Raw genomic sequence first — 15,843 nt, forward strand, 5'->3', positions numbered from 1 at the left:
GCCATTTTCTGTCCTGGCCCACGATGGGAGGCGGCCTCTTGCCCTCCTTTGGCACGCCCATAATGGCGTCCGCTGCTCTTCCAAGGCGGGAAATCTTCGGATTTGGCGGGAAGCGTCGCCCAGTGGCGGGAAACTCTGCAGATGGCGGGAACAAGCTGGAAATGGCGGACAATCGGCGGGAAACGACCTGTGATGGGGTCCGATGGCGTGGACCCTCCGGAACCGGCGGGAGACTTCTTTCTGAGGTAAACTTGCACTTTTCTTCAGGCACGCAGTACCCGGGTGTTGCGGGCACGTAATCCTGCCGACTACGCCAAAGTTGACGCGCCCCTGGGCCTGTGTCGCGCTGCGCTGCGCATGCGGGAGCTTACCCGGAGCCGGATCTGTGGAGGGTTGTAGTCTCGTGGCGGTGACCCGGTCCGTGCCCAGGGAGTCAAACTAGACGGCAATCAGAGACAGGGTCGGGTTGTGCAGTTAAGGGTGTTTACTTACTGCAGATGTTGTACTGGTCACTCCAGCTTCGAGTGACCACCCGAGCCGTGCTGCGTCCACCAGGTCCTGGATCCAGCCAACCCCCAAACAAGTCCGGAGCGTGGCCCTGAGCTCTCCTTCTGTCCCGTTCTCTGGCCGTCCCCACCAGTGATCCACCTAGGTCCAGCTCCCTCGGGCCTTCTGTTGGGACACCCTTGGCCTTGGGTTCCCTGACCCTTCATGTGGTGTGCCTTCGGGGTGGATGTGGTGGGTGACCGTGGCAAACGCTGCCCACGGTCTCCGGTCTCTGGCTGGGGAATGTTTTTACCCCCACCAGCTTGGGTTCCGGTACCCTGATGCCGACTCTTCACCCGGGGATTTAAGTTGGGATCTTGGAGTCCTTTTCTGCTGTTTCCCCCTCTGGGTCTCTCTCTTCTCCTCTCTCACTCTGGGTCTCTCTTCTCCTCTGCTCGCTGACTTGTTCTCTGCATCTGACCCTGTTCTTAGTTGGTGCCCACCTTATATACACCCTCTATGTGTGAGCTCAGGTGACCAGCACCCAATGAGCTCCTAACTTTACCCAGGCTGCTCCCCCTATCTGCCCCTACACTACTTGGGATGTACCACCCCCCTCCCACTCCAGCCAGGAACAGACTCGGTCGTACCTGCACATTTCTAAGTGGGAGTACCGTCGGTCTGCTCCTCGGAAATGGGATGTGTGTAGTGCATGCAGCCTACCGAGCTCAGTTCCACACTCCATCCTTACCCGGGAGTGGAATATCACACCTCTGGGTTGAGGTGCAATACCCCTGTAGCAGCCGAATCCTCAGGGTGCTACATTTGCATGGGTTTCCTCCGGGTTCTCTGGTTTCCTCCCACACTCCAAACACATTCTGATAGGGAATGTAGATTGTGAGCCCCAATGGGGACAGTGATGATAATGTCTGTAAAGTGCTGCGTTATATGATTAGTAAAATAAGAATGTCCTCCCCTGGAGTGACTTTGTGTGCCTGAAATTTTCTGCTTAATTTTTGCAACATTTTGCTAAACCTGTGACTTTTTTGAACTAAAAAGTCCCAAAAAGTTAGACGATTTTTGACTTGGAGCAAAATTCATGACCCACAAATGATGAAGACGTCTGTGGACATCACAAGAATGAAAAAAAGAAAAGTGACTGCAAAAAAATCACAAATGAATTGGGCTCGTTGCATAGGGACGAATAGTGCAAACGAGAATTCCTTAATAAAAGTAAATTAAAATGTGAAGGGAATATAAAATAAAAGACAGCAACATTTCTAATCAGTCCATTAAAAGTTCACTCTAGGGTTAGGCTCACACTGGCGTATAATAAATTGGTCCCTGAAGATTCAGTCCATGAAAAAAATCGTTCCTCTGCATTGCTTCATTGAATAACATTGATTTGTTTCTTTTAACGGATAGAACTCAGACAGACAATAGGGTCGTGTACATGAGCCCTAAGAAAACCCAATGCTCCGTGTTCTACCTAGTCCCCGAGTAATGTTTAGCCCCATCATATCCTGTACAAGGCGTAACCTATTCCATTATTTATTTTTATTTCTGTTCCGATCAGTCATTCCGTTCCGTCAAGTTGTTAAAATTCTGTTCTTGTACTGTAAGAGATTTGCTGTCTTGAGTTTAGCAAACAATGTTGTTTTAGTGAATACTATCAATGCTGAAGAATCTTTTCTTCTAATTCTGCGTTATGTCATTCCTCTGTTATTCCTCCTGAAAATGTGTGAATAAATCATAAACAGTGCTTGAATAGAATCAGAGTGCATAAGGCCTCACCTTGTTGAGAAGGGGAAAGTGAAATCCCACTTGCAAGTTTATTACCGTAATACATTTCCAGGAAGAATAATAGAGGAACATCACGATGCCGAATTTTTAGAAAAGTGCTTCTAGATTTGTTATTGGGTCCTAACAGGGCTACTGAAGTGTGATCATAGAGGTTCAACTATTTGTCCCAAAATTAAAACTTAACACTTTATCCACATGATACTGGAGCAATCACGAGAGTGGGACTTCCACAGTCCTTGGTGTGAATGCAGCTCAGTTTACAACCTCCTGCTGCTCCATTCATTTTCTGTGGGATTGACTGAGATGGCTGAGTTTTAATTTAGAGATGACCCCATTAAGATGCTCTGCATTATTTTCCTAGTAGTTGAAGCCCCACTAATCATAAAGTGATAAATAATAAAATGGGAAAACTCCTTTTACTGTGTCAAGTAGCTGTTGTCTTCCATTGGAATTCGTGACTCCGTTACTGGGGTAACGTTTCTCTTCGTCAAGAGTGACAAGCCAAGCCTGGCATGTCAGAGTGAGGAGACTTATAAACTGTGCATTCTTCTCTGGGAAATTAAATATGCAAATTGTATCTTCGTGCATTGCTTATAAATCTCCTCACTCTGACATGCCAGGCTTGACTTGTCACTCGACAAGTGGAAACGTTACCCCTTAGACCCCAGTCCAGAGCCTCTCACCTAGCCAAATCAGTTCTCATACTTTGCACTGATGAGGGGCAACACCCCGAAACACTGTGTCTGCAAATTGAGATTCTGGTTCTGGCTTTTATCCAAAGTCATATTACAAGGCTCGTTAAAGAGTCGATATTGACTTTTAGGGTCGCTGCCTCCAATAGATGGCACTAGAGTTCTAGTCCTCTTCCTCTCCTTGCATTCGTGACTTAGTACAAAAATTGTTGGCATAACTAATTTTTTATCCTTCTGTAGTGCCCAGCTGACTTGGTATTGCCTTACTGGTTCCAAAATGGTGATGCATTTGTTTTTTCTGACTTAAATGCACATATATTTGGGACTAAAAATCATGTTTGTAATTGGGTTTCATTAGAAATATTGCACCGTTTGCCTTCTATAGTCTCTGCGTTGCACTGTCTACTGCTGGCTCCAGAATGAGTTTACTGAAAATCCATCAGTGAGCTCATTCTGACGGCCTAACGGGAGAGTTTGTAACTCTTTTATCTGTCTGTTTCTGAGCTCCTATGAGCTGATTTATATCCACAGACCACATCAAAGTTGAATGTGCAGTGAAGCAAAGCTCTCGTTAAAGCCAAACTGTGCAACAATTTTAATAAAACCGATTTTGCAAAAAAAAAAAACAACAACTCCTTTTAATAGTTTTAATACATTTGAAACTGCATATTTGTCTGCGTTGGGAATCTGCATATTTTTGGAGTTTATTATCCTATGTAGGTATAACACATGATAAATTGTTTGTAGCACGTGTATATATGTATGGCTGTGCTGCAGGAAAGCTGTTCCTGGGGTCTGCGTCCTTGGCTGATTATTGCCAGACTCTCCAGCCTCCTCCTAGATTATGATCACGTTAGTGGAAACAGTGACTGCTCAAACAATACTCGTGTCTAATTATCATACATTCTTGTTGGACCTCATTCCTCAGCTTCCAAGTGCTTGAAGACGTAAAATGAACGTCTGGCATGCTATGGTAATGCTATGGCTTGGCAGGAAATCAGTGTAACTCTCCCCTCTTCTTCCATGGACAGATTTTCCAGCCTTATGATGATGAGGAACTGAACACAATTTAATATCAAGTTCCCGTTATGTTTCAGCATTTCGTATATTGGCTCCGGCTTCAGTTAATAATGCAGTATGCTTCTCTATGACTCAGGAATTTTTTTGGCTGGGCAGAACCATCCAACAACAGAAACCTCTCACACTGGTATATTTGCTATGGAAATCAATACAATAAGTCTAGCTGAAGGTAGGGGAGACCAAGACGGGGTAGCCCCCTTTGTGCCTTCACATATTAATAATTCCCCTTCTGAGCATCCACATAGTAATAATTCCCCTTCTAAGTATCCACTTAGTAATAATGCCCCCTCTGTGCTTCCACATAGTAATAATGCCTCCACAGAGGTATAATTGTAATAACGCCCAACTCTGTGTATTTGCATAGCAATAATGCCCACCTGTGCCTACTCATAGTAATCATTCCCCTTCTGTACATCTACATAGTAATAATGCCCCCTCTGTGCCTGAACATAGCAGTAATCCTCTCTCTGTGGCGGCATATAGTAATAATTTTCCTACTGCACCTCGATACAGTAATAATGCTCCCTCTGTCCCTCCACATAGTAATAATTCCCCCTCTGTGCTTTCACATAGTAATAAGGCCCCCTTTGTGCCTCCACATAGTGGTATTGACCCATTCTGTCTCCACATAGTAATAATGCTCCCTCTGTGCTTCCACGTAGTAATAATGCTCCCTCTTTGCTTCCACACAGTAATAATGCCCCCTCTGTGCTTCCACGTAGTAATAATGCCCCCTCCGTGCTTCCACGTAGTAATAATGCCCCCTCTGTGCTTCCACGTAGTAATAATGCCCCCTCTGTGCTTCCACGTAGTAATAATGCCCCCTCTGTGCTTCCACGTAGTAATAATACCCCCTCTGTGCTTCCACGTAGTAATAATGCCCCCTCTGTGCTTCCACGTAGTAATAATTCCCCCTCTTTGCTACCACGTAGTAATAATGCCCCCTCTGTGCTTCCACGTAGTAACAATGCCCCCTCTGTGCTTCCACGTAGTAACAATGCCCCCTCTGTGCTTCCACGTAGTAATAATGCCCCCTCTGTGCTTCCACATAGTAATAATGCCCCCTCTGTGCTTCCACGTAGTAATAATGCCCCCACTGTGCTTCCACGTAGTAATAATGCCCCCTCTGTGCTTCCACGTAGTAATAATGCCCCCTCTGTGCTTCCACGTAGTAATAATGCCCCCACTGTGCTTCCACGTAGTAATAATGCCCCCTCTGTGCTTCCACATAGTAATAATGCCCCCTCTGTGCTTCCACGTAGTAACAATGCCCCCTCTGTGCTTCCACGTAGTAATAATGCCCCCTCTGTGCTTCCACGTAGTAATAATGCCCCCTCTGTGCTTCCACGTAGTAATAATGCCCCCTCTGTGCTTCCACGTAGTAATAATGCCCCCACTGTGCTTCCACGTAGTAATAATGCCCCCTCTGTGCTTCCACGTAGTAATAATGCCCCCACTGTGCTTCCACGTAGTAATAATGCCCCCTCTGTGCTTCCACATAGTAATAATGCCCCCTCTGTGCTTCCACGTAGTAATAATGCCCCCTCTGTGCTTCCACGTAGTAATAATGCCCCCTCTGTGCTTCCACGTAGTAATAATGCCCCCTCTGTGCTTCCACGTAGTAATAATGCCCCCACTGTGCTTCCACGTAGTAATAATGCCCCCTCTGTGCTTCCACGTAGTAATAATGCCCCCACTGTGCTTCCACGTAGTAATAATGCCCCCTCTGTGCTTCCACATAGTAATAATGCCCCCTCTGTGCTTCCACATAGTAATAATGCCCCCTCTGTGCTTCCACATAGTAATAATGCCCCCTCTGTGCTTCCACATAGTAATAATGCCCCCTCTGTGCTTCCACGTAGTAATAATGCCCTCTCTGTACTTCCACGTAGTAATAATGCCCCCTTTGTGCCTATACAGAGTAATAATGCACCCTTTGTGCCTCCACATAGTTATAATGCCCGCTTTGTGCCTCTACAGAGTAATAATGCCCCCTTTGTGCCTCTACAGAGTAATAATGCCCCCTTTGTGCCTCTACAGAGTAATAATGCCCCCTTTGTGCCTCTACAGAGTAATAATGCCCCCTTTGTGCCTCCACATAGTGGTATTGACTCATTCAGTCTCCACATAGTAATAATACTCCTGCTGGGCCTCTACTTGGTAATATTTCCCCAATTGTACCTCCACAAAGTAATGGAGTCTTCATGGGGCCCTCATGCAGTAACATACAGCAAGTGTCCGGTTTGCGTAGCTACAAACAAAATAAAAAACCCCTCACCTAACACCACTCCATGGTGGCATGTGTCTCAGTCTGTGGCCCAGCACAAGCAGTGCTTGCATCCTCTGCATGTTGACTGATGACTTCCGGTAGCCACTGGCTTAAAACAGCCATTTACTCACTCAGACTATCTGCTCTGCCACAGGTTTCAATGGTATCCACGTGTTGAGGACACAGATATGGTTACAAGTGATCGAGTCCCACTGAAGTCAATGTGAACCCCCGTTTATATTGGTCAGGGCCTCAGGGGGTTGCACCCCACTCCTGGTGGCAGAAACAGCCATGATACCAACGGTTGGACCCATAGAGATCAACAAGTTTTCAGCTCTTTGTATTGTAGTGAGTAGCCTTTCAGTACTTCTAAGATCGTGGTGTAGATGTAGGAGCAAGTACGGCTTCTTCCAGAAAATACACGCACGGCACTATTCCTTACTTTTATAAGACATCCCTTTAGAAACCCGTAATCGGTGCCAAACATTTACCAGAAATGGGGAAGCATTTTTTTTTGTAAAGCAGCGACTTTATCACATACACCCAGGGGTCTCCCGTCCCTTAACACCATGAAGATAATGTTTACAGCTTCTAAGGGTTTGTTAATATGGAACATTAGCAGAAAACACGTTGCTAAGGAATAAAGGCAACAATACTGCTACATAGGAAACAAGAAGGTCATCGGAGTTCCTTCCTTCTTGCGTCACTTTCTGGTCATCTCTCCGAAGGGGAATGATTAAAATGAATTAAGTCGCCTCTAAGCAACCCAGTGTTTTCATCAGTGAAATCATATGATTTTGAGTTCACTCGAGCTTTCCCTCCCATCTTTATCTCTCAAGATAAGATCTGATCAGTCAGAATAATGTGTCTTATGGATGGGCATCCGGCATCACAACTTGGCTCTGCTGTCACCCATTTAGATGCTTTATATTAACTTTGTTTATTTGCCTTCTATCTGGAATATCTCAGATTAGTACTACGGTTGATTATATGGAGCTGTAATCCAACCTGTATAGTAATCTACGGGCCTACGTCTGGTCATTTCTGCCAGTAGGATGTGAGCCACCCTCACTGCTTCTTTGGAGGTCTCATTCCGACACTGAACTGGTTTCCGGTGGTCTCTTCTTCCTGGTCCAATCATCGAGACACCGGAAATGACCTGAAATGTCCAGCCAATTTCTGAGATCGGTCTCTGCCTCGGCCACTGATGCCATTTTTGTTGCATTGAAGACTGGACCAAGAAGTAACGACCAGTGAACCGGGGCACGACTTAAATTTCATGATTTTGGGCTTTGAAATATTGGTAAATATGCATTTTTTAGTAATCAGTAATTTTTTTCTTTCACAGTTTTTATCTATATCCCTATTGTAAAACCAAAGAAATGAACCTGGGGCATATATAGATATACGTGCAGTGCGTAGGAGCACGTTCACACTGTGGCCATTTAATAGACAAAACCCAAGATGAAAACAAAATAAGTAAATACCCTGTAGTAAGTAAATAGTAATAGTACATGTAAATAAGATAGGGTACTTAAGTAACACTATTTTGATGAGTAAAGTGTAAAAGCCATCCCACCACAACAAGTTGGTACCCAATCGGGACGGTCCTATCTTCTAGTATTAATACCTCACCTGGTGTCAGCTGACCTCAATGTAGATAAGGGAGGAGCAGGACTGACGCCATACTTCTCTGACACCTGCCCCTGTGTGTACGAAGTACAAGAAACAACAGCAAAACTGCAGAAATGAGCCGGAACATAAGTTAGTATACGTGTAATGTGTAGGAGCACGTTCATACTGTTACCATTTAAGAGACCAAACCTGCCACCCGGTGGGATGGCTTTTATGCGTTTTTGATCAATATAATGTTAACTAAGTACCCTATGTTATTTATATGTACTGTTACTATTTACTTACTACAGGGAGTATGTTCGTTTTGTTTTTTTATTGTGTTTTATAACCCTATTGTGATAAATTGCTACTCACATGAGATGAGGGTCCACCGAACTCCCCCTTGAACATGTGCGCTCATCTGAGCATTCGCGTGCTTTCAACAGGGAGAGAAGAGAAAGCCTTTTGGCAGCAGTTTACCTTCCCTAAAAAAAGGATTTGGCATTGAAACCTCCTGATCTTTCTGTCCCCAAACATGTTATTCCGGGAGATCCCTATGAACATCAGATGGTCGAATGACCATGTCGCAATTGGCCGGTTTGGCTGACTTTCCTCTAATGTGTATGGGGGAATTCTTACAATAGAGCTCATGAGATCTTCCACTGATCCCCCACGCGTTTCCAGTCTCGTCTTCAATATCTGGTACTAAAGGATCGCTCTTCTGTCTCTCAGATAACCCAATCAAGACAAGCACAGAGGAAGGCGATCGCCTAATGGCTCTCAGTAGCTCCTCTGTCGTTGGCTTTATGCAGCTTGGAAAGTAGGAGTCAGATTTATTCCTAGTTAGATAATTATTCTCTAATAGTAATAAATTTGGTGTAGCACAGATGTCGACATGGTGAGGTTCTTCCACTTATGCCCCCATTCATCTGCTTCAATTACATAAACATAAAAATCCTAGATTTCCCTTAGGAGTCGCCTTAATTGATATAACGTTTTTCCATATTTTGGGCTAAGAAGAAGGGTTAGAAATTTGCTTTAATGAGTCACTGTTAATTTTTTTTTTCCAGTGGAATATGAGTTACTTTGGTTGTTCTCCGAGAACAGAATGGTGTCTCCTTACACAACACTTTTGTAAAGTGAAAGCGTCTCTGTATTGCATTAATAAACTACTGATATAGACTGTAGAGCGGCATGTATAACAATCACCTAACATTATAATCGGCCTCTAGGTAACGTGAAGATGTTCGGGGAAATTTCTTATTTTCCATGGTTTGTCTTGCAGACCCATTTGGGTTGTCTGGGTTTCTGGAAATGTAAATTACAACATAGCACAGTCTTAATCACCATTTTTTTGCCATCAAAAAGATACCGGATAACCCCCAATAGAAGTCAAAGATTTGTGCACAACCATTTGCTGTCACAGCTTCTTTATAAATGGACGGATTTGAAAGGATAAATATGCCGGCAAGCATGATGATTCTGTGTATGGTAATAACTTACCTGATGCAGATGAGCTCTCCTCCAGAAGGAAGGAAACAGCCTCACTAGTTCCACCAGTAGCTAGCTCCCCTGTAAATTACTGTGTGACTCACAAAGGAGACTTTAAACATGTCCAAGGGGGGTTCTAGCCAAATCTGAATTTCTTCAATAAGGAAGAGATGCCCAACTATAGACGGCTGTTTCGGAGGTTTTTGTGACTAGTCACTGCAGGTCAGTTGGGTGAGAAACTTTTAACACAGCTCTCGCTACGTACCATGGGCATAGGAAGTCTTACGGGCAATGCTGATTAGTCCTCCAAAAGGAAGCTACCCTGCAAGTAAGAGTCTAAGCCATAAAAGAACCTTGAAACACGACTTGGGAGTTATCACTCAGCTCACCTGAGCTGCCCAAAGAAGGAACACCTATCTGTAGACAGCTGTATAGGCAAGAACCTGAAACAATTGTCTATAGATGGGTGTTACTTCCCTTTTGAGACTCCAGTTTGACGAAAATCTGTTATATTTCAAGGTTCTTTTATGGTCCAGACATATCTTTACAAGGTGGATACCTATAGGTTGGCACTATAAAGACAGCTTCCTTCCTTCTGGTGGAGAACTGTTTTGCATACCTTTTCTCAGGGAGTATCACCTGCCTGTAGGACTCCCTACATCGCCTGGACTGCCGCAAGGAGAAACCGCTCCTCGTGAGAATTACTTTCCTTGCAAATGTTGCATACAGGGCTGAATGTACCATCTGATTATGGAGTTGAAGGAGGGCCATATAACAGAAGAAAAGCAATTGTCATCACACTCTTGAGTCCAATTCATCAATGTCGCAAAATATGGTCACAACTTGAAGTTGCCAAAAAATTAGCAACTTGTGACAGTTTTACGCCACTTTTGGACAGGCCAGCTCCCCCAACTTTTATAAAAGAAGGTGGAACTGGGGCAGGACTGCATGTGGCCAAGCGCTCCCTACTAATCCATGATAATTTACACCACTAAGATGCTGTAAATTCTGGCAAAAACATACGGAGTACATTTCTGGTGGTGGAATGAGGAGCACGCCTCTTAATGAATTTGATCGGTTCAATCATCAAGACTGGTACACAAAACTCCATTACTGATGAATGGGGCCCACAGTTTTCATAGTCTGTGTATCTTTAGAAATATCTATGGGATCTTTGTGCAGGGATGCACATTAAAGGAGTCTTCTGGTTTAGAAAATCATTTCCAAATACCCATGAGTAATTGAGGGGGCGTCCTTCATTCAGGTTTTTCATCAGGTAGCCTCTGTGAAGACCTACTACAAAGAGCTGTCTTGGGGACTGAGTAGGACATAGAAAGCCCATCAATTTCAGTGGACACCATGTAATGCCTCACATTACCTGTAGAGTCACTGCAGAGGAACTGGACCCTTACCGCCAGGTTCACCCTCAAATCACAGGTGATCGCTGGAGGTTACAACCCTATGATCTTCTTATCATATACCCCAGTTTCTCTACAAATACTGTAATGTTGGCTGCTAAGTGGAGACATCCATGAGCTACATTGGGGGTTAATTTGTGGCTTTAGCTCGTAGCGCTTTGGTTGCGTAGTTCGTAACTGGAGCCACTTCTGAACATTGCATAATTGCAGTATAGGATTACATAAAAAAATACTAAACCACAAAGTATTGGAGAAATAGCATCTTAACACATGTAAAATAAATTGTCTGGTCGATTATTGATAGTCATATAGCCATATGTTTAAAAGACACATCAGATGCATATGATTCTTATTGATTGGTTCAGATATTGATTGTATTTTCAGATGTGAATTTTTTATATAATAGTGAATAGAAATTTTTGTAAGTTGTATTTTTTTTTAAGCCCTCAACATGTCATACCCCTCATATTTTTAAAGGTTTTATTAAGGAAGAATAATTTCCACAGAAGCAATTTTGGGGAATTCCTTTTTTTTTCAAAGACACAGCTGAACATACCATAGGGAATATGAAACATGAAGCATAATTTAAAAATGAACAAAAAAAACATAATTTCGTGATTTTTTTTTTTTTTTCCATTTTGATTTTGACTTTCGAGATCTTACACAATTTATGGGAAAATATGACATGAAATGCATTCAATACAAGTGCATACTTTTAATATGTACTCCATACAGATATCGTAAATGTAGAAATCAAATAACAGTGTATGCACACCCAGGTGAACTAAAATGTATATAAAAACAATTGTGTAAACAGCTCTCCAGAAATCAAAAAGTTTTCAAAATCTGTGCGATTCGTGCAAAAAAAAAAAATGGTGAGTTTTCGAGGAAATGGTATTTGGGTGGGGGTGGGATCAATTATTCATATTACTTACTGTAATTTGTGATTGCCGTGATAGTGGAGTAGCTGTTGGTGTGATAGTAATACTGCTGGTGATTTTATTTGTGGGTTTATTTGGAATCCCATTAGTCAGTGAATGTCTTTTCTCTTGCACTGGCATGACGGGACTGGTGGGTGTTCCTAAGTGGATGTGTATTTTATTGTCCTCAGTAGTTATTACACTTGAAGTTGAGCTAGAACTGTTTGACCTTTGAAACTGCCAACCAGTCTGTTTGTCGGGGGAAACTCGAAAAACTGCATGCGTTCCACCAATTTCCATAGGTTCTGGGGAAAGTACCCGGTCTGGGGAACTAGATGAACTTGTTAAAGCCAATACCTGGATAGGGGACATTGTTCTCTCTGGAGTTATAGAACCACAGGAGTCTGGGCTCCTAGGCCGTACAAAAGAAGCCATAGTAAGCGGTGGCACCACTTGCTCTGGTGTTATGTATCCTTCCATTACTCTCGATTTAACAGGTGTCAAAGAACCATTCTGAATAATTGTTATTCTTTGTTTTGGGGTCCCAGAACTTGGTATGACTGCTGTACTCGTAAAAGAGTGCGGGTTTTCTGTAGTAGGGCTTGTGATTTCAAGTGTGGCTGTGTTTTGTCCATGATCCGGGGTGACTTTAATGTGTAAAGGTTGTCCAGGCGTATGTGTAAGAACCATGTCTCCTGGATGGATGTAGTTTCCATTTTGTTTCAAATGTACCTTCCCGTTTTGGGCCTGCTGTTGACTTGGCTTTGTCCACGGAGACATTTGCTTCCTGTTGTTTATAGAATTTCCATTTGTGGAGTTACACTTGTACGCTGTAGTGGAATCCTCATCGTTTGTGTCATCGTCATCGTTATCACTTTCTTGGTAAAGTTGCCCGTTTATAACTGCTCTCTCTAAAGGAACAAGAGTTTTGTAGTCAGGTGGCTCATTGTACGTTGAATCTGTCTGCACCTCCTTCGAAAACACTTGAAAATCTGATATTCTCCGACCATTGAGGCTGGGTCTAAGGCTCTTGCTGAACCGACGATACCTTTCAAGTTCCTTCGAGAGATTCTCCATTTCCTTTGACATCTCTTTGTTTCTGTTTTCTTGTTGATTGAGCTTCCTCTGAAGAACAGAATGATCTCCTTTCAATCGGCAAATGTTATCTTCAGTTTTCATGTAGTCGTGGATCTTCTCTTTTAAGGCTGTCACTTCTCTAGAAAGGTGACCTGACTTTGCTTCTTCTTCCTTCAGCTTTGTCAGTAACACTTTTTCTTGGTACGATCCTGATTTCTCAGCCAGTTTATAGTTTGCTAGTTCCATTCTTACAACTTCAAGTTCTTCAGAAAACATTTTGGCTTTCTGCTGCTCATTGTAATACCTTTTCTCCAGAGATTCAAACTCATCCTCTGTTTTCATGAGGTCATCTTCCATTGCTTTCATTTGCTTAAGGGTGTGTTTTAGCCTTTCAACCTCTTGCGTGAGCTCTCTAATTTTGTTGTTTTCTTGGCAAAATGCTTCTGATTGTTTACTTTCTTGTTTCATTTTGTTCTTTAGAAACTCTTTTTCAATGGATTCAAGTGACTGGAGCTTCTTTTTGAGAAGAGTGACTTTGGACATTAGGTCATTTCCCTTCTCCTCCTCTGCTCTTAGTTTGCACTTAAGGTCTTCATTGTCTTTCGTGATTGTGTGCATCTTCTCTTGTAATTCTGCCTTAGACTTAAGAGACTTCTTACTTTCTTCTATCAGTTTTTCTGTGATAGTGGTCACTTTGTTTTGCTCCTGCTGTAGTTGTGTATTAGCTGACTTTAGTTTCTCCTCCGTTTGCCTGATTTTTTCTGTTAGTGATTTCCTTTCTTCCACAAGCATTACCGTCAAGGTTTTTAGTTTGGTTAGATCTTCTTTTAGTATATTTTCCGTCTTTTCAAGCTTCACCTCAATCACTTCAAGCTCTCGTATACGAACTTTTAAACTTTCTAGTTCATTACACAGTTGTTTGGTGGCAGCTCGCTCTTTTTCCATGGTGCATTTAATAGATTGGCATTCTTGTTTACTTTTGTTAAACGCGTCTTCCAGTTTTTCTAACTCATTTATTCTTTTGCTTAACTTGTCAACCTCGACTTTAAGGGTTTTACTTTGTGATGCTTCTTTTTCTAATTTTTTATTTAGATCTTTACATTGTTCTTCCATTTTTATAAGTTCTTCATCTTTACCTTCCATCTCCAGCAGACGTTTTCTCAGCTCCTCCACTTCTGCCATGAGGCTAGAATTTCCACATTCTCCTTTATTCATCTTCTCCCTTAGGTCATGAAGTTCATCCTCTGCTTTGCGCAGTGTCTTGTTTGTTTCCTCAAGCTCATCGATTTGTCTGCTGAGAGCTGCCAGCTTTAATCTGAGTTGGCGATTCTGCGTTTCCTCACTCGTTAGTTTGGCCATCATGGATTCGTGCTCTTGAAAGAACCTACTTTCCTGAGTTTGAAGTTCTGTTTCAAGTCTGTTTGCTTTTTGCTCCTCTTCTTCTGCTTTTATTTCTACAATGCTAAGTTTATCCTGTGCTTTTTGGGCAGTTAATGTCAGCTCTTGGATCTTGGCACTTTGCTCATTTAAGTGTTCAGTCAACCTCTGTTGCTCATCGACCACAATTAACGCAAATGACTTCAACTTTGTGAGCTCATCACGGAGTTTGGTTATTTTTTTGTGGTTCTCTTTCTCTTTTTTAGCTTGGTAGGTTGTTTCTTGTTCAATCAGCTTTTTTAGCCTACAAAAAAAAAAGAGAAAATCCACCATGAATATTAAAGTTCACGATTGTAAAAACATAAAGGTTATAATGAGTGAAAATAATAGTTACTGTGAATGTGGATATATTACAAACTTATTTTGAGTGGACAAGTCTAAAAATAATTTTAGGTTTGCTACCATTATGAATTATTGCCCAGATGCTATATTTGGTAATGTTTTAATATACTTGCCATCAGGGCTTGGGCCACTACCTGTGGGACCCATGAAGGCGCCTAAAGGGGATGGGGGCTCTGCCTAGGTTTCTGGGTTTCTGCATGTATGGATCCCGCTCTATACTTCACAGGTGCCAGCTGTATTTTACAGCAGCATCTTTACTGATGTGAATTGGAGCCAGCTCCCAATGCGGCAGTTAACCTCTTAGATACCATAGTATATCATGGCAGTGGCATCTAAGATGTTGGAAATGTGGCATCTAAGATGTTGGAATATATATGTATTCATGTTAACCCCTTTTTTGAAGAACTTAGAATTTTTTTCTTAACATGTTTGGTATTGCTGAATAGGAAGCTGAAAAAAATTGAAATTGCAGAATCAATGTTTTTTTCTGGTTACTTCTCCTCTCTAAAAGATGGAATAAAAAGAGATCAGAAAGTCTTATGGACCCCAAAATGGTACTGACAAAAACTACAACTTGGGCAGCAGAAAAAAAGCAACTTTGTAAAACTCTATTGACTGAAAAATAAAAAAAAATTCAAGGAGGGAAAATCAAAACCAAAGAGGGGACCCACTGTTCCTGAAGAGTTCAGTAGATTGTAAGGTGCTGTCCATACTAGCATCATTGCTTCTGGTTATGATAAAGCCATAATGGATCCATTTTGTAATAGATTCTGATGGATCTGACTGGCTTTTATTGACATCCTTCTGTCTAGGTTCTAGTATGTTTGACAGGCTGCGCTTTCTCGTCAAAGGTACCGTAACCGCCTATGGAAAATTTACTCCAAGCTTTATCCTGTATTGTAATATAGTATTTGAGTATTTCTTTTCAAGCCCACATGCAACCATTTTTCTCTTTAATGGCAACCGATATGTCAGATAAATCCCAATGTGTCTTTTTATGGATAATGCCATCCATTATATTGCAAAACGTGAAATGTTGTCATCACATTATGATACATTCGTAGTAAAGGAAAAGTTGGTGGCTCATTATAGACAACTGTGGTTCCAAAAGAAGATTATGGAGAGCAAGGCATCACTAATGGCTATTGTATAATAGTAGTTCTGTGTTGAAAGGATTGGAGAGGGTTGTGCTCTTGTGGCTAATGCTCTATAGG

General features: G+C 42.4%; 2 protein-coding genes across 6 annotated transcripts in view; one reads left to right on the top strand and one right to left on the bottom strand.

Moving 5' to 3' along the window:
• CMSS1 (cms1 ribosomal small subunit homolog) overlaps positions 1 to 15,843 on the top strand; it is a 413,413-nt gene that overhangs the window by 21,268 nt on the left and 376,302 nt on the right. The gene's annotated exons all lie outside the window — the stretch shown is intronic.
• FILIP1L (filamin A interacting protein 1 like) overlaps positions 11,554 to 15,843 on the bottom strand; it is a 317,635-nt gene continuing 313,345 nt past the window's right edge. For all 5 annotated transcript variants that reach the window (XM_073668097.1, XM_073668096.1, XM_073668094.1 and 2 more), the window contains one exon: positions 11,554 to 14,531. In XM_073668097.1, coding sequence (XP_073524198.1) covers positions 11,768 to 14,531 — 2,764 coding nt within the window. In that variant the 3' untranslated portion in view covers positions 11,554 to 11,767. The remainder of the gene's footprint in view (positions 14,532 to 15,843) is intronic.

This window comes from Phyllobates terribilis, unplaced genomic scaffold, assembly GCF_046119375.1.
Source record: "Phyllobates terribilis strain yellow unplaced genomic scaffold, ASM4611937v1 Scaffold_2__4_contigs__length_985480577, whole genome shotgun sequence".
Taxonomy (NCBI): Eukaryota; Metazoa; Chordata; class Amphibia; order Anura; family Dendrobatidae; genus Phyllobates; species Phyllobates terribilis.